This window comes from Megalobrama amblycephala, linkage group LG1, assembly GCF_018812025.1.
Source record: "Megalobrama amblycephala isolate DHTTF-2021 linkage group LG1, ASM1881202v1, whole genome shotgun sequence".
Taxonomy (NCBI): domain Eukaryota; kingdom Metazoa; phylum Chordata; class Actinopteri; order Cypriniformes; family Xenocyprididae; genus Megalobrama; species Megalobrama amblycephala.
In genome coordinates, this window is record NC_063044.1 from 52,317,631 (window position 1) to 52,339,934 (window position 22,304).

The 22,304-nt window shown below is 37.4% G+C and overlaps 1 protein-coding gene across 5 annotated transcripts in view; it reads right to left on the reverse strand.

Moving 5' to 3' along the window:
* The window catches only part of rbfox3b (RNA binding fox-1 homolog 3b), a 223,215-nt gene that overhangs the window by 35,288 nt on the left and 165,623 nt on the right, over positions 1–22,304 (reverse strand). For all 5 annotated transcript variants that reach the window (XM_048200603.1, XM_048200620.1, XM_048200609.1 and 2 more), the window contains exon 5: positions 11,384–11,521. In XM_048200603.1, coding sequence (XP_048056560.1) covers positions 11,384–11,521 — 138 coding nt within the window. The remainder of the gene's footprint in view (positions 1–11,383; positions 11,522–22,304) is intronic.

A 22,304-nucleotide genomic window follows, 5' to 3' on the forward strand; every position in this document is an offset into this window, starting at 1 on the left:
GGGGCTTGAATCCTGGGATGAAATAATAACTGGAAATTACATAACACACAGGACATGTTAGACGCTTTCCACCGCAGGCTTCATAAAACAACTTTCAAGAGTTTAGATTGGGAAAAACTTTTGTTGCTATAATCTCATTCTACAGCATTAAGTGTCTGCAGAGGTCTCTGGCATGAGCTTTATAATGTGAGGTCTCTGGAGTTATTATTAACTAAAATTAAAACTAAAACCATAAAAAAAACATTATTGTTACTTAAAATAAATGTTAACTGAAATGAAGTAAAAAAATATTAGAACTTATTTTATGTAGTTGCCAAGGCAACATTTCTCATGTTCATTCAGTTTCACTTGAAGCTAGAATTAAAATAAAAATTAATAAAAATTATAAATTACAAAACTAAAAGTAAATAAAATTAACTTAGTGAGGTCTCTCATATCAGGTGAGGTTTTTCAGCTTTATAGTGTGGTGTGAGGTTTCTAATGTGATGTTTTTGGAGTGAGGTCTCTGGCGTGAGGTCTATCAGGTGAGGTTTGTCAGTCTAAGTCTGTTGTGTGAGGTTTCTAATGTGATGTTTTTGGAGTGAGGTCTCTTGCGTGAGGTCTATCAGGTGAGGTTTGTCAGTCTAAGTGTGTTGTGTGAGGTTTCTAATGTGATGTTTTTGGAGTGAGGTCTCTTGCGTGAGGTCTATCAGGTGAGGTTTGTCAGTCTAAGTCTGTTGTGTGAGGTTTCTAATGTGATGTTTTTGGAGTGAGGTCTCTTGCGTGAGGTCTATCAGGTGAGGTTTGTCAGTCTAAGTCTGTTGTGTGAGGTTTCTAATGTGATGTTTTTGGAGTGAGGTCTCTGGCGTGAGGTCTATCAGGTGAGGTCTGTCAGTCTAAGTGTGTTGTGTGAGGTTTCTAATGTGATGTTTTTGGAGTGAGGTCTCTTGCGTGAGGTCTATCAGGCGAGGTCTGTTAGTCTAAGTGTGTTGTGTGAGGTTTCTAATGTGATGTTTTTGGAGTGAGGTCTCTGGTGTGAGGTCTATCAGGTGAGGTTTGTCAGAATAAGTCTGTTGTGTGAGGTTTCTAATGTGATGTTTTTGGAGTGAGGTCTCTGGCGTGAGGTCTATCAAGTGAGGTTTGTCAGAATAAGTCTGTTGTGTGAGGTTTCTAATGTGATGTTTTTGGAGTGAGGTCTCTGGTGTGAGGTCTATCAGGTGAGGTTTGTCAGAATAAGTCTGTTGTGTGAGGTTTCTAATGTGATGTTTTTGGAGTGAGGTCTCTGGCGTGAGGTCTATCAGGTGAGGTTTGTCAGAATAAGTCTGTTGTGTGAGGTTTCTAATGTGATGTTTTTGGAGTGAGGTCTCTGGCGTGAGGTCTATCAAGTGAGGTTTGTCAGAATAAGTCTGTTGTGTGAGGTTTCTAATGTGATGTTTTTGGAGTGAGGTCTCTGGCGTGAGGTCTATCAGGTGAGGTTTGTCAGTATAAGTGTGTTGTGTGAGGTTTCTAAAGTGATGTTTTTGGAGTGAGGTCTCTGGCGTGAGGTCTATCAGGTGAGGTTTGTCAGTATAAGTCTGTTGTGTGAGGTTTCTAATGTGATGTTTTTGGAGTGAGGTCTCTGGCGTGAGGTCTATCAGGTGAGGTTTGTCAGAATAAGTGTGTTGTGTGAGGTTTCTAAAGTGATGTTTTTGGAGTGAGGTCTCTGGCGTGAGGTCTATCAGGTGAGGTCTGTCAGTATAAGTCTGTTGTGTGAGGTTTCTAATGTAATGTTTTTGGAGTGAGGTCTCTGGCGTGAGGTCTATCAGGTGAGGTTTGCCAGTATAAGTCTGTTGTGTGAGGTTTCTAATGTGATGCTTTTGGAGTGAGGTCTCTGGCGTGAGGTCTATCAGGTGAGGTTTGTCAGTATAAGTGTGTTGTGTGAGGTTTCTAATGTAATGTTTTTGGAGTGAGGTCTCTGGCGTGAGGTCTATCAGGTGAGGTTTGTCAGTATAAGTGTGTTGTGTGAGGTTTCTAAAGTGATGTTTTTGGAGTGAGGTCTCTGGCGTGAGGTCTATCAGGTGAGGTCTGTCAGTATAAGTCTGTTGTGTGAGGTTTCTAATGTGATGTTTTTGGAGTGAGGTCTCTGGCGTGAGGTCTATCAGGTGAGGTTTGCCAGTATAAGTCTGTTGTGTGAGGTTTCTAATGTGATGTTTTTGGAGTGAGGTCTCTGGCGTGAAGTCTATCAGGTGAGGATTGTCAGTATAAGTGTGTTGTGTGAGGTTTCTAATGTAATGTTTTTGGAGTGAGGTCTCTGGCGTGAGGTCTATCAGGTGAGGTTTGTCAGTATAAGTCTGTTGTGTGAGGTTTCTAATGTGATGTTTTTGGAGTGAGGTCTCTGGCGTGAGGTCTATCAGGTGAGGTTTTTCAGCCTAAGCATGTTGTGTGAGGTTTCTAATGTGATGTTTTTGGAGTGAGGTCTCTGATGTGAGGTCTATCAGGTGAGGTTTGTCAGTATAAGTCTGTTGTGTGAGGTTTCTAATGTGATGTTTTTGGAGTGAGGTCTCTGATGTGAGGTCTATCAGGTGAGGTTTGTCAGTATAAGTCTGTTGTGTGAGGTTTCTAATGTGATGTTTTTGGAGTGAGGTCTCTTGCGTGAGGTCTATCAGGTGAGGTTTTTCAGCCTAAGCATGTTGTGTGAGGTTTCTAATGTGATGTATCTGGAGTCCCTGGAGTGAGGTCTTAGCAGAGGCCTGAGAATATCTCTGAGAGATAAAAAAAACAACAAGCAAAACGGGTCATTTAATTATGCCCACATTTTATTGTATTATTATAAAGATAAACAGAACTATGTGTGTGTACAGTCGGGTTTTTTTCTCTTTCACTGTTGACAAGCTCCCTTTCTTCTCTGTCTTCCTCTCTCTCTCTCTCTTGTTTTTGTTGTGTGCCATTGCTCCCAAGGGGGGAAACGTTCACCAATCTTCGATTTAGCTTTCGTGCTGTTTGGATCGTTAGAAAACGGAGGGATGAGGGATGAGCGCAAACCCCTCTAATGAGCACGGCTTTTAATTGATGCCTGTGATGGTCGTATTATTTCATTAAAAGTAATTACCCTGTCAAGCATGCTGCATCGCCATCATTTGGCCACTGCGGTAGAAAATAAAACCTCTGCGAGTGCCGTGCTGGGTGGAGAGAGACGATGCTGAAAGTGCTAATAGGATCAAGAGCAGGCGCTGTTGTCTACAGAGACTGACTACAAAAAAGGATGAATGGACGGGGTTACGGGGTCAACGCTAGTCAGATTATGAGCTAATGTTAATTAGCCATTTGTCTGAGCTTCAGACTCTGAGGAGAGGTCGGGAAAAAGTCGCTAGACATGAGATGCAAAGATTTGGGAAGCCTTCATCTTCATTAACAGCTCTGCCCTTAGGAAAGAAAAATCACACATGAAATCTCAATTGTTTCTTCTAGACAGCAATGAGATTAAATGAAGTGGAAACATTTGCAAAAGATTCTGCTTCTCAGATTTTCCTGAGAAAAAGACCTCAGTAAACATTTGTCTCCTCTAGAGTTTCAGAAGAGAACAATGTCAACAATGTCTCAAACTCTTCTCAGATTTGCCAAGATACGAAAGTCTGCAAACAAAAGTCAGAGATCTCAATATAAACTCAAATGTTTCTCATCAAATTCTCTCAAGATCAAAGAACCATTTGAGATAATACTGAGACATAACAGTTGGGGGTTGGGATTACGTTTGGGGTGGAGGGTGTGCCTCTCGGTAGAAATCGCGTTTGAGGGTTGAGGTACGGGAACGCAGGGGGCACCATGATGCGTCCACAAAGGGCACTTTCACAATCAAAGGGGCAGGGGCTCAAGCCCCCCCATATGTTTCTCTTGAGAAAAAGAACCCAGAAATCTTGCATTTCTCACCTTGCGTTTCAGAAGAGATCTCAACAATGTCTCAAACTCTTCTCAGTTTTGCCAGGATACGAAAGTCAGAGATCTCAATAGGAACTCAAACATTTCTCATCAAATTCTCTCAAGATCAATTAATTTGGCTGCTATCTACTTTTTCTTTTCTCCAAACAGATTTTAGGAGAATAATCTGAGATGACACTGAGACATAACAGTGAACAACTTTACGTCTCCTGAGCAGTACAACTTTCCTCTGATCTCTCAGCATAAAATCCAGAAACACTCAAAGTGAAAAGGAAAATCATAAATGAGATCTCTTTAAAGCTTCAATTGTTTCTCCTAGATTTTAATGAGATTAAATTGGTACTGAAGTCTCTAGCTTCTCAGATGTTTCTCCTGAGAAAAAAAAGACCCCATAAATCTCACTCATTTCTTACATTGAGTTTCAGAAGAGATCTCAACAATGTCTCAAGCTCTTCTCAGATTTGCCAAAATATGAAAGTCTGCAATTAAAAGTCAGAGATATCAATAGGAACTCAAACATTTCTCATCAAATTCTCTCAAGATCAAATAATCTGGCTGCTATCTACTTTTTCTTTCTCCAAACAGATTTTAGGAGAATAATCCGAGATGATACCGAGACATAACAGTGAACTTCTTAAAGTCTCCTGAGCAATAATATTTCATCTGATCACTGATCTCTCTGCATAAGATCTAGAAACACTCAAACTGGACAGGAAATCCACAAATGAGATCTCTTTAATGCCTCAATTGTTTCTCCTAGTTTTTAATGAGATTAAATTTAGACTTTTGAAAAAGTATTCTGTATCTCATATGTTTCTCTTGAGGAAAAGACCCAAAAAATCTTATATTTCTCCTCTTGAGTTTCAGAAGAGATATCAACAATGTCTTAAACTGTGGTAAGATATGAAAGTCTGCAATTAAAAGTCGGAGATCTCAATAGGAACTCAAACATTTCTCATCAAATTCTCAGCAGAAGATCCAGAAACACTCAAAGTGAAAAGGAAAATTGAATGTTTCTCCTGAAAAAAAGACCCCCACTTATGTCTCCTCTAGAATTTCAAGAGAGATCTCAACAATGTCTCAAACTGTGCTCAGATACCAAAGTCTACCATCAAAATCAGAAATCTCAATGTGAACTCAAACATTTCGAGCTGCTCTCACATTTATTTGAACAACTCTATAGCTCTAGTTTTATTTCCCCAAATTAATTTTAGGAGAAACATCTGAGACGAAGCTGATACTGAGCAAAACACGTGCAATAACATTTAAGAAACACTCTGATGACTCTGTGCTCATCGTCGTTCTGTTTGTGCTACAGCTGCAACAGCTTAATATCACTGCTCATCCAATCAGCATCTGTGTGAAACTGTAGGCTGAAATCTATCAATTTATTCAAATGAATGCACATTCTGCGGAGGCCTCAATCAGAGACACACACAAACACATTAACTCCCCAGCGTGAGCTCCGTGTTGTATGGTAGGGTTTTCCCTGGCTAGTGTGCCGCAGATGCTAATTGTTTTAACCAGGCCTAATGGACCAATGATAGAGATTAATTAGTTTGGTAGGAAAGTTGCATACAGTAGGGGAAGTGGTCTTCTCTACTGAGCATGCTCAGATACCCCCTGTGGTGGGAGTTTCTCATGCATACGTGCAGTAAAAACCTTAGCACAGCGTCGCAGGGAAGGAAGCACTTAGTAGTTTAGCAGAGGACTGTGCAAAACTCTGCACTGAAGATTTGGCTCCTTTTCAATGAATTAGTGTGAATATGATTAGAATTGGCCACACCCCACAGGAAGTTGAATTGGAATGACAGGAAGAGGAATTTACTAAATCGCAATGGACTATGCACAATGGGCTCTGTATTTAGGGGGATTTCACATTGGCAGTTTATTTCGAAATAGAGCATGGCTCGCATGAGAAATTTTTTAGTATAAGTCTGTTTTGTGAGGTTTCTAATGTCACGTATCTGAAGTCTCTGGTGTGAGGTCTATCAGGTTAGGTTTGTCCGTCTAAGTCTGTTGTTTGAGGTTTTCTGATGTGATGAGATCTCATGCAACGTGATCTCGCGAGATTAAAATATGACGAGATTTCTCATTGAGGTGAAAAGTCGTCTCACGATTTTGCCATGATGGAGTGTGAGGGTGAAATTAGGATAGAATATGCCACCGCTATGTTCACATTATGCCTCCACTGTCATTTTGCTTTTTATAGAAATAAAAACCATTTCATTCAGTTGGATAACGGTTGCTTCAATCCCATCCAGCTCATCCAAAACGAGCTGCGGAGTCATACGTAGTGCAGCAGGAATCTGATCACATGATGAGAGTAAGTGACGAGATGACTGACAAGACCATGGCGGAGAATTCGCTGCACAACAGAGCCTAAGCGTCTGATAAATGTCTTATCTTGAAGAATACAAAGAATCTTTTTTGTATTTCGCCATTGAGGATTTCTTAAAAATACTGTGTAAAAATCTCGTCGTCTCGTTCTCGTGAACACAACCTCGTCTCGTGAGCTACCTGTCTCATCACTCTACTAATAATTAGTTGTGCTTGACAGTTATAAGAAATATGACAAACAGTTTGCTATACTTTCACAGTTTGTCATTGGACAATAATATAATGGAAGCTTGCGTAGAACTGAGATTTTAGTAGAACTATGTAGGCCAGTGGTCTCAAACTGCCGGCCCGCAGGCCATTTACGGATGAGAAATAAAAACCCGCCCTGTACAGTTATGATCAGCTGTTTGGCTGAGCTTTCGGTGTTGTTACGGAAAGGCCGAAGCTCATCGGTTGGTCCTTGTCACATGACCTGCGGTCAGAAAAGTTGCCGCGGTATAGGCACGCCTGGAAAATTGAGCACGCCGCACTGCACCCCATGTGTGCCACGACCACGTTGCTTCTATTATGAGTCCGCTTGCCTAAATCACAGTAAAAGCACTTGCGCAAGTCGCTAACGGCGATTTAAACCATCGAAACGCATCCGATAAACGTTACTGATGCTCAAACGGCATCTTGGACAAATGTGGCTTAGCTGTGTGAGCAGAAGCACTGGCCAGGTGTCTGGCAAGAAATAGAATAGTGTACAAATGTATTCAGGGATTGCATTTGTTCAGTACAGTGTTGTTCAGTGCAAGATTTTGATGTTATTCAAGCTAAAATTAAGTAAGGGAAAATTTTTGAGGTAACTTAAAACTTAAAAACTAATACTGTATGTTACAATGATAGAGACGCTGCTGTTTACATTTTTGTTAAGTATGGCAAAAATATTTTAGTAATGAATTTTGAAGTAAATGAGAAATAATGTAAAGGAAAGTACATTTTTAGAAAATGTGTGCTTTCTTGAGCTTTTCTAGTTGAAATGACTTTGAAAATGATGTTCTTTGAATTTCAATTTATTCGAAAAACCTCAATTCACATTCAGGCATTCTCAATTAAATTTTGAAAGGTCAGAGTATAATATTTAAAAACTTTAACACTTTAAGCAATTGTCAAGTTTATTTATTAGTTAATTTCTAGTTTTAAAAAAAATGATAATTTCAATTCATTTGAAGATAATAGCAATTCTGCATCATGTTTGGAACCTCAATTCATATGCAAGAATTGAATTGGAATTTAAAAGGCATTCTCAATTCAATTCTGAATGGCCCGAGTAAAACCAGTCTCCTTCAGAAGCTGGATTAGCTGGGTTTTCCAGCAGGGAATTATGCACAAAGTACCCTGCCAAAAAAGCTCATGCTGTATTCTGCAAACCAAAGCAGTATTGAAGGCGGTTTCGGCACGAACTGCGTCTTTTGAAGTGCTCTGATTGGTGGGGTTTTCTTTAATGCGAGTGGACTCCATACCGATGAAGACTTGTTCACTGCTCAGATTTAAGCAGATCTTTAATTCCGTCTCTTAAAAAGAGTAGAGCCGCAGGTGGAATGCTAACATAGCGTCTGCGCAGCGGGAAAGCTGGAGATGAAGGTAAAGGCCCCCTGCGAGAGAAATTCCCAACAGCCCTCGAGGCCCACAGGCAGAGAGGAAGAAGAAACAGCCCTAAAGCCAACAAAGCCGGGGGTTTTACTTCCAGGAACGCTCTCTCCTACCTCACATTTCCATATGGACATCCTCAGTAATAAACCACTCGGCTCCGGATAATGAGCCCCGTGCTTCTGCACTCATTAGCGACTCCCAGACTCCAGTGCTTTAGCCTGCGACGCTAACCTGACGCCCCACTCATTTAGCGTAGACTCTCCGTTAGCCAAGCAGCTAATTAGCTACACTGCTTTCTCTTGGCAAAGTAAACCTTCGGCCCTGCTCACCACAGGCTAAATCTCCATTAGCCATGAGGCTAATCAACGCCGCCAAGCTTTGTTAGCGTGGCAGCGAGTCATTAGCGAGGCTTACTTCAGTCCGCGGCGGGCAGATGGAGCTTATTACGTCTCAATGTGTTACAATGGGGCACACCGTAAAGAAAACGTGCTTTCCACTACTCACATAGTGTATGATTGCAGACAAATATATATGCTTTTATCGAAAATTGATGGACCAACACATTTTGTGAGAAAATAAATCATAAAAGTGGTTTGTTTTGTTTAAAAATCGTATAAATGTACGAGGTGGCGATTAGTTTTGCTGAAGTACAATGTTTGCATTATTTACAAGTTTCAATAAATACAAAAATATTTTTTAATAAAATGTTTGCTTTAAAAATACAGATTTTTTAAAGGATTCTTAAAGCTTTGAATGAGATCCCATACTAATTTATTATGGCTTTACAGTAGTAAAAATAGATATATTTCATGATATTATGTGATTAATACATTTTCCAAATGTGATGGCTATATTATAAATATGGTGATTATAAAGATGGTGAGTGAGTTCATGCTTAAAACAAGGAAAATATATATCAGTGGGGTTCTGACAAAAAATTTTTTTTCTTGTTTTAAGCATAAAGTCACTTAAATTTGATGATTGTTTCAGAAAAAAATACTTAATACTTAAATCAAGACAAAACAAAGAATTTTTTTTTGCAGTGTATTGTCAAATGAGTAGCACATTGCTGGTTTAAACAGATATCTATGGAAACAATATGCGTCACATGACCAAACATCATCGTTTCATCATCATCATTTTCACAGTTTGCAAGTGTGTCTTCAAAAAGATTCCTTTCACAGGACAAAAACAAAAGGTTCAGAGATGCCCCTGATGCCAGCTTGGTTAATAATGATTAAACAAACATCCCTAGTCGTCCATATTGTCTGTGGCATCCATACAGAGTTCACATCATATATCTCCGGACCACCTATACACAGCGACTGCAAGTTAATTACTGAGCTGATTTGGCATACACAGACCTGGCAGCCTCTGAGAACAATAATCCAGCTATCACAGAGCATGATGGGGGAAACAGACCATGTTGTATGTATTTATACAGCTACATGGAGGTCTGTGCTGTAATTAACATCATCTTTTCCACAGAGCCACTGGCCGACACCGGCCCAAACAAATGAGTGCTGTTTAAAGCAGCTTTTCTGGCCAGCCTGCTGCTGACGGGTCATTAAGATGATTGAGATGATTTTTAGCAAATAAGAAGGAATCAGCGCACACAGTGTCTGTGCATTTAGTAAGCCTGTAATCATCTGATTTACCCCGCAGGCGAGAACAGTAAATGTAATTCAGATATTCAGAGAGTGGGAATGTTTCTTTCATGTTTCTCTCCAACATGGCATTTTTGTCCAAATGTCCAAATAAATCAATATATTTTTACTTGAGAATAAGCAAAACGGCTTAAGATATGTTTATTTTTTCTGAAAAAAAAAAAAAAAAATGCATCAGAATGAAGTGAGTTTATGCCTAAAACAAGAAAAGAAAAAAAGTTTTTCTTTTTTGTTTTAAGCATAAACTCACTTCATTCTGACAAAAAAACAAAACATAATTTGCCCTGTTTTAACGATCTAAGCACATGTAAAATGCACGGCGCAGGTGCACTTAAGGCATGTCCGAATCCACTTTTGCTAGTTTAATGACGGAAAAAATGGTAGGCAAAAAGGGTTGTACCTAGTCTCGTAATGAGTCATGGGTGTGTTTTGGGCGTAACATGCAATAAACCAATCACAGTCTCATCTCCCATTCCCTTTAAAGGCCAGTCGTGCTCGTGCCATGGTGGATTCGCTATTTACATGGAGGAATTTGCAAGTGGAAAGACTGAACGCTTCGCCAGAAAAGAATCCTTTTCTTTTTAATATTTGGCATGTTTGTGTGCTGCTGTGCGTCGTAACAAGCAGAGTGTACGCGCGATGTGCACCCGCATAAAGGTGCACATTACTAACAAGCCCTTTAAATAACAAAAATATACTACGCCATTGACTTTAGACCAGGTTTCAGTTGGTCATTGGCACAGTTGTTTTCAGTTGCCTCAAAATAGCAACACGCTAACAATGCACCTGAACACACCTCGTTTTCAGACCAGCACACCCATGGGAGCACAAATGGGCGCAAATGCATTTGCTCTTTAAACAACGTGGCGCTGGATGTGAAAATGATAACTGCGAAACTAGCAAAAAACACTTGCATCGAGTGTATTATAGAGCCCAATATCTTGTCATTTTGCATCTCAAGTAAATGCATGTTGATTTAAGAATGTTTAGATATTTGTAATAGAAAACAAGATAAAAATACTAAGATGTTTAACACACATTCCCCTTACAATGAGCTAAATTTTATGAACCATTTTATCAGAAAATTCAAAGAAAAAAAAATGCTGTTTTGATGCTGTTTAATGTGGCGTGACAGATCACTGTACAGGCGCTTCATTTCAAGCGGGAGTGTGGAGCACGAGTGAATGCGATCATGACTTCTCTTTAATAATAGTTACAGAATACACATGAATGAACATCTGAAGGTATGTTGAAAAATACAATACAACTTACTGAAACATAATATCTCGTATCAACAATCGCTCAACGAGTATTTCAGCAGCGGAAAGACGTCAATAAAACAGCTTGAATCTGTGTCTCGTAGCATTTACCTCAGGCAAGTCCACAGCTAGTTAGTTCACCAGAGAAATTAACTCTTTTGCAAAATATATGCATTATATTAGCCTATATATTAATATAGTTATTAATATACTAATATAGTTATTAGGGGTGTACCGTTATACCCCCAATATCTATATTAGCATCCACACCAATGCACAATATCATTGTTTATTCTAAGCGCACGCTGCATTTTAGTCGTCTTAAAGTAGGATGAATTCTGATTGGCTGTAAATGTTTTATCATTCATCAACTGGAAAAAGTGATTCCAATGATTATCGTTATAGTTGTGCTGTGGACTCTGCCAAAATAATTTTTAAAACTATGTCTTTACCGTTATTGTTATAGATATTGTCCTTGGTGTGAACTGGCATTAATATTAATGATTCATTGCATTTAAGAGCACTTCTCTCACAGACAAAGCAGGAATCTCCAGGCGACGAAACACGTACATTAGTGCATGGACTCACCCCAAACATTTGCCGTAAATCTGGGTCCCGGAAGCGGAAGGGGATGTTGGAGACGTGTAACCTCTTGGGCTGCTGTTTTTCCGTGGAGTCTGAATGTGGCACCTGCTGGGAAACTTCTGTTTGCGTCACATCTTCCGTCTGTCCGAGCAAAACAAAGACAAAAGAGCCGTCCATTCATTAGTGCACACAGCCACAGGTTAGACTCACAGTGAAGAAAAAAACAAACAAATGAAGGATAGTAAGTTAGCCTACTTATCCGTGGCTATCATTTTTCATTTCAGCGGCACGCGGATAAACAGACGTTGAGTTATGGTGGCCTACCTGAGGTCATGCGTCTACGATACGATTATTAATCTCCACCTGTTACTGTCTGAGGAGCCCAAACACACAAGATATACTGACAAATATCCGGCAAACACACTCACACTCAGGCCATTGGCTTGTTGTTTCCATCATTATGTTGATGATCCGCCACAAATGAAACTTCAGACGCATGTGACAGATGTTTTCTCTCTCTCCGCTAGCTCAGTCGAGCAGAACGACACACACACAAACACACTCATTTTCATGTGCTCGCTTACAGCAGCATGTCATCAGAATGTCATCATTGAGGTAAAAAATGTTCAGATTCATTCAAACACACACACATGTACACACACACACACACACACACACACAACAAGCAACAACATCAACAAATCTCCCCAGAGCATCATGGGCTTCATCAAAACATCAACACAGAGCACCAACATTATTGCATCAGCTCATAACGGAGACAAACACACACATACAACACTCGCACAAACACATGCAGTCACAGTTCGAAAAGTGATTTGGTGAATCTCACGAAAACATAAAAGTATTCTGTAAGATATATTGCTAGATATATTGCAAGTGCAATTGCTTACACTCTTAAAAATCAAGGTTCTTTATTGGCATTGATGCTTCCATGAACCTTTAACATCTGTGGAATCTCTCCATTCCACAAAAGGTTCTTTAGATTTTTTTCCTCACACTAAGGCTGTTTTAAGAACTCTTCAGGGAAGACAGAAAAATGGTTCTTTTAGGAACTGTTGACTGAAAGATTATTTGGGGAACCAAAAATAGCTCTTCTATTGCATAGCTTTGAAAAAACCTTATTGAAACTTCATATGTAGGAGAGGAACAGAGTCAAATTTAAGTCATTATTCAATGAAAAACTGCATTCAATCTCATTGGCTGCAGGATCAGCAGAGGCCAATCAGCTTGTGCCATGCGGTAATGATGTGACTGTTTGCCGACTGCATGTAAAGGACCATCAGCCTGTACCATCTAGAGTTTCATGACTGAACTAGATCATTTTCACCACAAATTTGCTTTACTGTAATGCATATGTTTGTTTATAGTTCTCAGTGATGATTCTCATTATTATTCCCATTGCTGTAAGAGTCATTATTTTTACAGTAATGTCATAAAATTTACTAAAAATTACTTAATGGCATATAACAAATACTATCACTACATATAAGTTTTAAAGGTGACCTATTATGACCCTTTTTACAAGATGTAATATAAGTCACTGGTGTCTCCAGAATGTGTCTGTGAAGTTCCAGCTCAAAATACCCCACAGATCATTTATTATAGCATGTTGTAAAAGCCCATTTTTCAGTGGAAGGTAGGGCTGCACGATTATGACAAAAATCATAAAATTGTCGATTATTCCCTTGAAATTGTAATTGCGATTATTAATTACATTTAATGATGTTTCGAATAGCTTTATACCATTGTTTGAAGTAACTGCATGCCATATTTTATGTATTAAAAAAAAAACATTCTGAAAACACTTGATTTTTTTTATTGCTTTTCTATAGCATTAAGCCTCTAATGTCAACTATTCATTAGTTTGGTTTCTTTAAATAAATAAATAAACATATGCATGTAATAGTAATAGGGGGGTTCGCACCATAGAAAGTTCAAGAAAGTTAGTTATAGGAACTAGCCACCATGGTGTTTCCCCAAGAACTAAAAAAACACATTTTCCTGGTTTCATTCGCACCTGTAGTAGGAACTCTGAAGTGACATAAACTGCGCTTGTTGCTATGACTTTTATTTTGAAGGCACAGAAAACTTTTATTTTGACGGCACTGAGAACAGTTCAGCCAGAGCCTGACCACACAGTGCTTGCATTCTCCATCTTCATTAGTTTACGATCTGTTTAACAGTCCTGTCTAGATAGAACTGTTTTACAAAGAAAGTAGACAGTATATGAAAAAGTATTAGCTTTTGTCATGTTGTTGATGGTCAATGAGGCTAGCTGAGCAGAAATACATAATCATGTTTTGCTTGGTCCGCTCAAAGTCGCACTGTATTGTCTTCTTATCGTAGGGCTGAGCAGTCCATCTATCACTGTTTTCCATGTTTATAGAGTTAGTTGATGGAGTAAATATATAGGCTGTGTACACGGCTTTTTAAAAATGGCAGGTGCTGGTGTTTGTCCGACCAATCAGCACACCTTTTGTGCTGGGTTAGACCTTTTACACTCTGAAGTAGTTGTGATTCGCCTCTCACAACATCACATGCTCTAAACACACCTCTTAAACACACAGAATAATGTATGTGGATATTTTTGGATGTAATCGCGCATATGACCGATTACGCAATCGTGGCATTCGTAATCACGATTAGAACTTTGATTAATTGTGCAGCCCGAGTGGAAGGAAAAACATGCTGTTTTCGTGCATGTATCTTTAAATGCAAATCAGCTGCTGCTCCCCACCCCACTATCCAGAAGAGGGCAGAGCCTTTACAGCTATTGCCTCAAACCAAACAGATGTTTCAGTTTTTGTTAATCATCTCTATCGCAGTCATGCTCACGTGACATTGCAGTTCTTCATCATCATCATGGAAGTTTATTATCTGCATGCGTTTTAAAGCCATATCAATCTAAACTTCTGATATATGATTTTTTTTGAAGCACGCGCACAGAAAGCTGCCTGTCAGATGGCGCATTGTGTGAGTATTAAAGGTGCCATCGAATGTTTTTTTACAAGATGTAATATAAGTCTAAGGTGTCCCCTGAATGTGTCTGTGAAGTTTCAGCTCAAAATACCCCATAGATTTTTTTTTTATTCATTTTTTTAACTGCCTATTTTGGGGCATCATTATAAATGCGCCGATTCATGTTGCGGCCCCTTTAAATGCTCTCGCTCCCCGCCCATGGAGCTTGCGCTTGCCTTAAACAGCATAAACAAAGTTTACACAGCTAATATAACCCTAAAAATGGATCTTTACAAAGTGTTCGTCATGCATGCGGCATGTATGCGTTGGATTATGTGAGTATTGCATTTATTTGGATGTTTACATTTGATTCTGAATGAATTTGAGGCTGTGATCCATGGCTAACGGCTAATGCTACACTGTTGGAGAGATTTATAAAGAATGAAGTTGTGTTTATGAATTATACAGACTGCAAGTGTTTAAAAATGAAAATAGCGACGGCTCTTGTCTCTGTGAATACAGTAAGAAACTATGGTAACTTTAACCACATTTAACAGTACATTAGCAACATGCTAACGAAACATTTAGAAAGACAATTTACAAATATCACTAAAAATATCATGATATCATGGATAATGTCAGTTATTATTGCTCCATCTGCCATTTTTCGCTATTGTTCTTGCTTGCTTACCTAGTCTGATGATTCAGCTGTGCACAGATCCAGACGTTAATACTGGCTGCCCTTGTTTAATGGCTTGAACATGGGCTGGCATATGCAAATATTGGGGCGTACATATTAATGATCCCGACTGTTACGTAACAGTCGGTGTTATGTTGAGATTCGCCTGTTCTTCAGAGGTCTTTTAAACAAATGAGATTTATATAAGAAGGAGGAAACAATGGAGTTTGAGACTCGCTGTATGTCATTTCCATGTACTGAACTCTTGTTATTCAACTGTGCCAATATAAATTCAATTTTTAATTCTAGGGCACCTTTAAACTAAGTTCTCTTTCGCATCCCATTGCATTTAAACTGATAAAAACACAAAGTTCACACAAACATAGCTGGTTTTGTCTGTGAACGTAAACAGCAAGTAAAGAAATCTCATGTGTACCTATTACTGTATATGCTGTTAATATGAATCAAACAACAAAAGAAAAACAGAAAATCACTTTTGTAGCTTTAATAAGAATGCATTTCTTCCTTGAATGCTGCTGTTAAATGCTCTGGCAAGGAGATAAACATGGCAGACTGTGTACAGCTCACTCAGGGGAGGAGCTAAGCTAATAGGGCAGGGTCCATCAGCAGTCGTGGGCGGGGCCTAAGCAATTGCATAGAATCTGCAAATGGCTTATTCTGTGACGCTGCTTATGATTTATGGGGATTAAAAAAGGAGTGGGTGGATTTTTAACCATTATGGTGTACATATTTACATTCAAACATCGCGTAAAAGTGAATTTTGCATAACAGGTCCCCTTTAATTTAAATAATAATAAAAAAAAATATTTAAATATATTTCTTCTTTTCTTTTGCATTACGGAAATGAGAACTGGGGGAATTTGCTTAATGATCATGTAAATAATGTCAAGAATTATTTTTCTTTAAGCAAAACATAATTTCTTATTTTTCCTTTTGATTTTGCCCCGAGCACGCTCTTAACAAGTTTTGTGACAGTCACCTTGTAGTTTATGCAGAACACAGCCTGATGTGAGTGTGGAATCATGCGGCGCGTGATTTATGATCACATGTATGTTCATGCAGACACATGCAGAACGTAATTCATTACACACTCTCTCGATGTGCTGTTCCGCTGCAGGGAGGAGTGTGATACATCGTTCTCATTTATCTCCCGGCATTAATCACCCCAGCATCATCATCATCATCATCATCACCGCCATAACGACCATGGGCTTTATTGTTGCCATTATCATAATCACTGTCCCTGCAGTAACGACGCTCGTTTGTGCTCTTTTATGGCTCTCGCCTGCGCACTGACACGCAGTGTTCTCACTGACAGCTGTCTGATTCAATCGCTCTCGGGGCTCCAGGTGATGACGGGGCCACCAACCCCGGCCTCCCCCACCCACCCTCACTGCAGCCTGGGTAATGAGCGGACGCTCGCCCCCCGGGGGACCCGTGAGGGTAATGTCAGAGAATCTTCTTTCTTTCTTTCTTTCTTTCTTTCTTTCTTTATATTAAGTTGTTTTCTTAGTTGAAAGCATAAACCTGTTGCTGTGAATAAAAAAGCACAGAAACACTGATTTTAATTTCAATAACTTGAGATTGAATAATTGATTTTAAGAAATTATAAAAATATTTATAAAGAATATAAAAGCATACTTTAGTTTATACAACTTTTTCTTTCTTTCTTTCTCTTTCTTTCTTTCTTTCTTTCTTTCTTTCTTTCTCACATTCTTTCTTTTGTTCATCCTTTCTTACTTTCATTCCTTCTCTTTTTTCTTTTGTTCATCCTTTTCTTTCTTTTGTTTGTTCATCCTTTCTCCCTTTTATTTGTTCATCCTTTCTTTTGTTCATTAATTCTTTCTTCCTTTCTTTCTTTCATTTGTTCATCCTTCCTTCATTCTTTCATTCACTTTTTCTTTTGTTCATTCATCCTTTCTTCTTTCCTCTTTCTTTCTTATGTTCGTTCATCCTTTCATACTTTTGTTCATCCCTTCTTCCTTCATTCTTTCTTTCATCCTTTTTATCTTTTGTTCATTCATCCTTTCTTATTTTCTTTCTTTTGTTTGTTAATCCTTTTTCATCCTTCCTTTCTTGTTCATCCTTTCTTTCTTCCTTTCATTCATCCTTTCTTACTTTCATTCGTTCGTTTTTTCCTTTGTTCATCCTTTTTTCTTTTGTTTGTTCATCCTTTCTCCCTTTCATTTGTTTGTCCTTTCTTTTGTTCATTCATCTTTTCTTTCGTTCCTTCATCCATTCTCTTTTGTTCATTCATCCTTCTTTTCATTCTTTCCTTCATTCATTCGCTCATCCTTTCTTTCTCTTTTGTTCGTTCATTTTTTATTTTCATCCTTTCTTCGTGACTTTCGTTCATTCATTCTTTTTTATTTCTTTCTTTCTTCCTTTTGTTTGTCCTTTCTTTTGTCCATTCATTTTGTTCATCCTTTCTTTCTTTCTTTCTTTCTTTCTTTCTTTCTTTCTTTCGTTTTTCCTTTCTTTCTTTCTTTCTTTCTTTCTTTTGTTCTTACCTATTTTCATCCTTTATTCCTTTTGTTCATTCATCCTTTATTCCTTCATTCTTTCTTTCATTCATCATTTATTTATTCATTCATCCTTTCTTTCATTTGTTCTTTCTTTCTTTCTTTCATCTGTAATTTCTTTCTTTCTTTTGTTCATTCATCATTTCTTTCATTCATTCCTCCTTTCTTTCTTCCTACCATTCTTTCATTCACTCTTTCTTTCATTCACTCTTTCTTTCTTTCTTTCTTTCTTTCTTTCTTTCTTTCATCTGTAATTTCTTTTTCTTTTGTTCATTCATCATTTCTTCCTACCATTCATTCATTCATTCATTCTTTCTTTCTTTCTTTCTTTCTTTCTTTCTTTCTTTCTTTCTTTCTTTCTTTCTTTCTTCTTTCTTTCTTTCTTTCTTTCTTTCTTTCTTTCATTCATTAGTTTGTTCTTTCTTTCATTTGTCCTTTCTATTGATTTATTCTTCTTGTAAGCATAAACCTCAATAAATGTTCATTCATTCTTTCCCTTTTTCTTGAGAATCAGTTATCATCATGCTCAATGAAGCGCTTTTAATAAGACACACTCTTCATGAGAACAATAATCATTTATTATAAGGTTTAAGGACATGGCCATGAGCCTTTATCAGCCGCAGAAAGACTATAAGAGAGCGATCTGCAGAGCAGTGAGATATCCACCGAACGAGATTAACTAGCGAGCGTGTCCACCTTTCTGCTACGCTAAATTATTCATGCTACACCATGTTCACGCTCCTCTGAAGACATAAAGAAAACAGGCCAGGAGGAGAAGAGGAAGAAGAAATCCAAAAGACCATTACTGCACTACCAAACACGCTTCATCTTCAACACATTTGAGCTTTTCTTCTTATTCACACCTTAAAATGAATGCAAACGCCATCAACACAATACAAGAACGGCGTAAGGATTGGTGTTCACGCGGCCCGATGCACTGAATAAATTGTGTTGGTATTTAGTCACAGTAGCATCAATTAATGTCCCGACTGCATGAAGCAGGAATGATGCAAACAGACACGGCACTTATTTGGTGTCACTCTGTCTGTGAGCGAGAGATAGTAATACTGCGCGAGCGAAACATGACAGTGATTATGTCATTATAACAGCACAGAGTGTGACACATCGTTACAGTCGTGTCAAGCGGTCTCTCTCTGCTCATTATTTTGGACAGAGGAGCATGTACTCCCAAAACACGCCGTCTCACACTGTGGCTTCTTGCACAGGTTCCTCCATGGCTTAATAATCCGTGAATATTTTAGCAATGACTTATCGGAGATGAACCCCGTCCACTCCGGGACGTTCCAGGACACACGGGTTCATCGAATGATGTCAATAGATGTTTCTAGTGTGAACTGAATGAGATCTGACGCTAGTTTCTTGTAATTTAATCTAAATTCATTGTCTTTATGCAACTTCCTGGTCTTGTTGATTGAACAATTCATCAGTTTATATTATTCCTAAGGGGAAAAAAATACCTCAAATAGGATGCTTTTCTGCTTATTTATAGAGGCCTCTTATGTTTTGTTGGAAGTATTTGCATTTCCTTCATAAAAATATAATAGCTTGCTAGGCCTCCAAAATGTCTGCTTTCATCAACTGCTCTTATTTTTCATCCTCCTGTCATGTAGAGACACTTTTTACCAATTTTGCGCCATAAATTAATCATGATACTGTACCTTCAAAAGTTTGGGGTCAGTAAGATTTTTTTTTTTTTTTTTTTTGAAAGAAATTAATACTTAATACCTTAATTCTTATCCAAATTAATACCAACCAAGCCATTAAATAAACATAAAAGCGAAAATATAACTGCTGTTAATTTGCATTAAAGGAAGCAGATGTTTTTTTATACAAATACATATACAAAGCGATTTAAAAATGAGGAGCAACACAAGCAATATATAATTCAAAAGCAAAGCATTAGCAGTGCCGTTATAGTGAATCTCAGGAGTAAATCAGAGAAATACAAACACTAAGGCTGACATTCAACAGAACAGCAGGGGGAAAAAAAGTTTTTTTTCTCACTTGTTTCTTCAAAAAAAAAAAAAAAAAAAAAAAAAAATGATAGCATAAGTGCTTCTATTTATAAAAACAGTAGTTTAACTCGAGTTGAAAAACCTTATATTATATGTACACTAAACAAAACTGGTGTAGGATTTACTTTGAAAAAAACGTTTCACTCAGAAATTGTCAGTAAATTTTCGCATCTTACAATTCTGTTTCTTTTAGAATTTTGAGTTTACATCTTGCAATTCTGTCTCTTTTTAGAATTCTGAGTTTACATTATGTAATTCTATATATATATTTTTTTTTTAATCTGAGTATTTATCATTTAATTTTGTCCTTATCCACCTGAGAATTCCGAGTTTACATCTTGCAATTCTGTCTTTTTTTTTATTTGAGTTTACTTCTTGCAATTGTCTCTTTTCATAATTCCAAATTTCATATTGCAATTCTCTTTTAGAATTCTAAGTTTACGTCTTGCCATTCTGTCTTTTTTTTTAGAATTCCGAGTTTACTTGCAATTGTCTTTTTTCCCCTAAGAAATTATTAATTCTGTCTCTTTTTAGAATTCTGAGTTTACATCATGCAATGTTGACGTTTTTAAGAATTTTGAGTTTACATTCTGCAGTTCTATCTTTTTTTTCCTCAAAATTCTGAGGTTACATCTCGCAATTCTGTCCTTTTTTCAGAATTCTGAGTTTATAACTCGCAATTCCTTTTTTCTCCACTGAAAACAATTTTCTTTCCAAGAATTGCGAGTTTAAATCTCGCAATTCTGAGTTTATATCTCACAATTCAATTCTGAGTTCATATCTCGCAATTCAATTCTGAGTTCGTATCTCACAATTCAATTGAGTTTATATCTTGCAATTCAATTCTGAGTTCATATCTCGCAATTCAATTCTGAGTTTGTATCTCACAATTCAATTGAGTTTATATCTCGCAATTCAATTCTGAGTTTATATCTCGCAATTTCAATTCTTATCTCGCAATTCAATTCTGAGGTCATATCTCGCAATTCAATTCTGAGTTCATATCTCGCAATTCAATTCTGAGTTTATATCTCGCAATTCAGTTGAGTTTATATCTCGCAATTCAATTCTGAGTTTATATCTCGCAATTTCAATTCTTATCTCGCAATTCAATTCTGAGGTCATATCTCGCAATTCAATTCTGAGTTCATATCTCGCAATTCAATTCTGAGTATATATCTCGCAATTATAACTTTTTCCTCAAAATTATGAGTTTATATCTTGCAATTCAATTCTGAGTTTATATCTCACAATTCAATTCTGAGTTTGTATCTCGCAATTCAATTCTGAGTTTGTATCTCACAATTCAATTGAGTTTATATCTCGCAATTCAATTCTGAGTTTATATCTCGCAATTCAATTGAGTTTATATCTCGCAATTCAATTCTGAGTTTATATCTCACAATTCAATTCTGAGTTCGTATCTCACAATTCAATTGAGTTTATATCCTGCAATTCAATTCTGAGGTCATATCTCGCAATTCAATTCTGAGGTCATATCTTGCAATTCAATTCTGAGGTCATATCTTGCAATTCAATTCTGAGTTTGTATCTCGCAATTCAATTCTGAGTTCGTATCTCGCAATTCAATTCTGAGGTCATATCTCGCAATTCAATTCTGAGGTCATATCTCGCAATTCAATTCTGAGGTCGTATCTCGCAATTTCAATTCTTATCTCGCAATTCAATTCTGAGGTCATATCTCGCAATTCAATTCTGAGGTCATATCTCGCAATTCAATTCTGAGGTCGTATCTCGCAATTCAATTCTGAGTTTATATCTCACAAATCAATTCTGAGTATATATCTTGCAATTATAACTTTTTCCTCAAAATTATGAGTTTATATCTTGCAATTCAATTCTGAGTTTATATCTCACAATTAAATTCTGAGTTTATATCTCACAATTCAATTCTGAGTTTATATCTCACAATTCAATTCTGAGTTTATATCTCACAATTCAATTCTGAGGTCATATCTTGCAATTCAATTCTGAGTTCGTATCTCGCAATTCAATTCTGAGTTCGTATCTCGCAATTCAATTCTGAGGTCATATCTCGCAATTCAATTCTGAGGTCATATCTCGCAATTCAATTCAGGTCGTATCTCGCAATTTCAATTTTTATCTCGCAATTCAATTCTGAGGTCATATCTCGCAATTCAATTCTGAGTTCATATCTCGCAATTCAATTCTGAGTTTATATCTCACAAATCAATTCTGAGTATATATCTCGCAATTATAACTTTTTCCTCAAAATTATGAGTTTATATCTTGCAATTCAATTCTGAGTTTATATCTCACAATTCAATTCTGAGTTTATATCTCACAATTCAATTCTGAGTTTATATCTCACAATTCAATTCTGAGTTTATATCTCACAATTCAATTCCGAGACTATATCTTGAAATTCAATTATGACTTTATATCTCACAATTCTAACATTTTTCTCAGAATTGTGAGTTTATATCTTGCAATTCTAACTTTTTTTCTCAGAATTCTGAGTTTATTTCTTGCAATTCTACTGTTTCAGAATTTTTCAAAAGTTTGAATCTTCTTGTTTACGCTTTTCTGGCTATATAATTCCGAGTTTATATCTTGCAATACTGAGTTTATATCTTACAATTCTAAGTTTATTGTGAAATATAAACTCAGAATTGTCTGAACTGTGAGATATAATTGTGAAAACA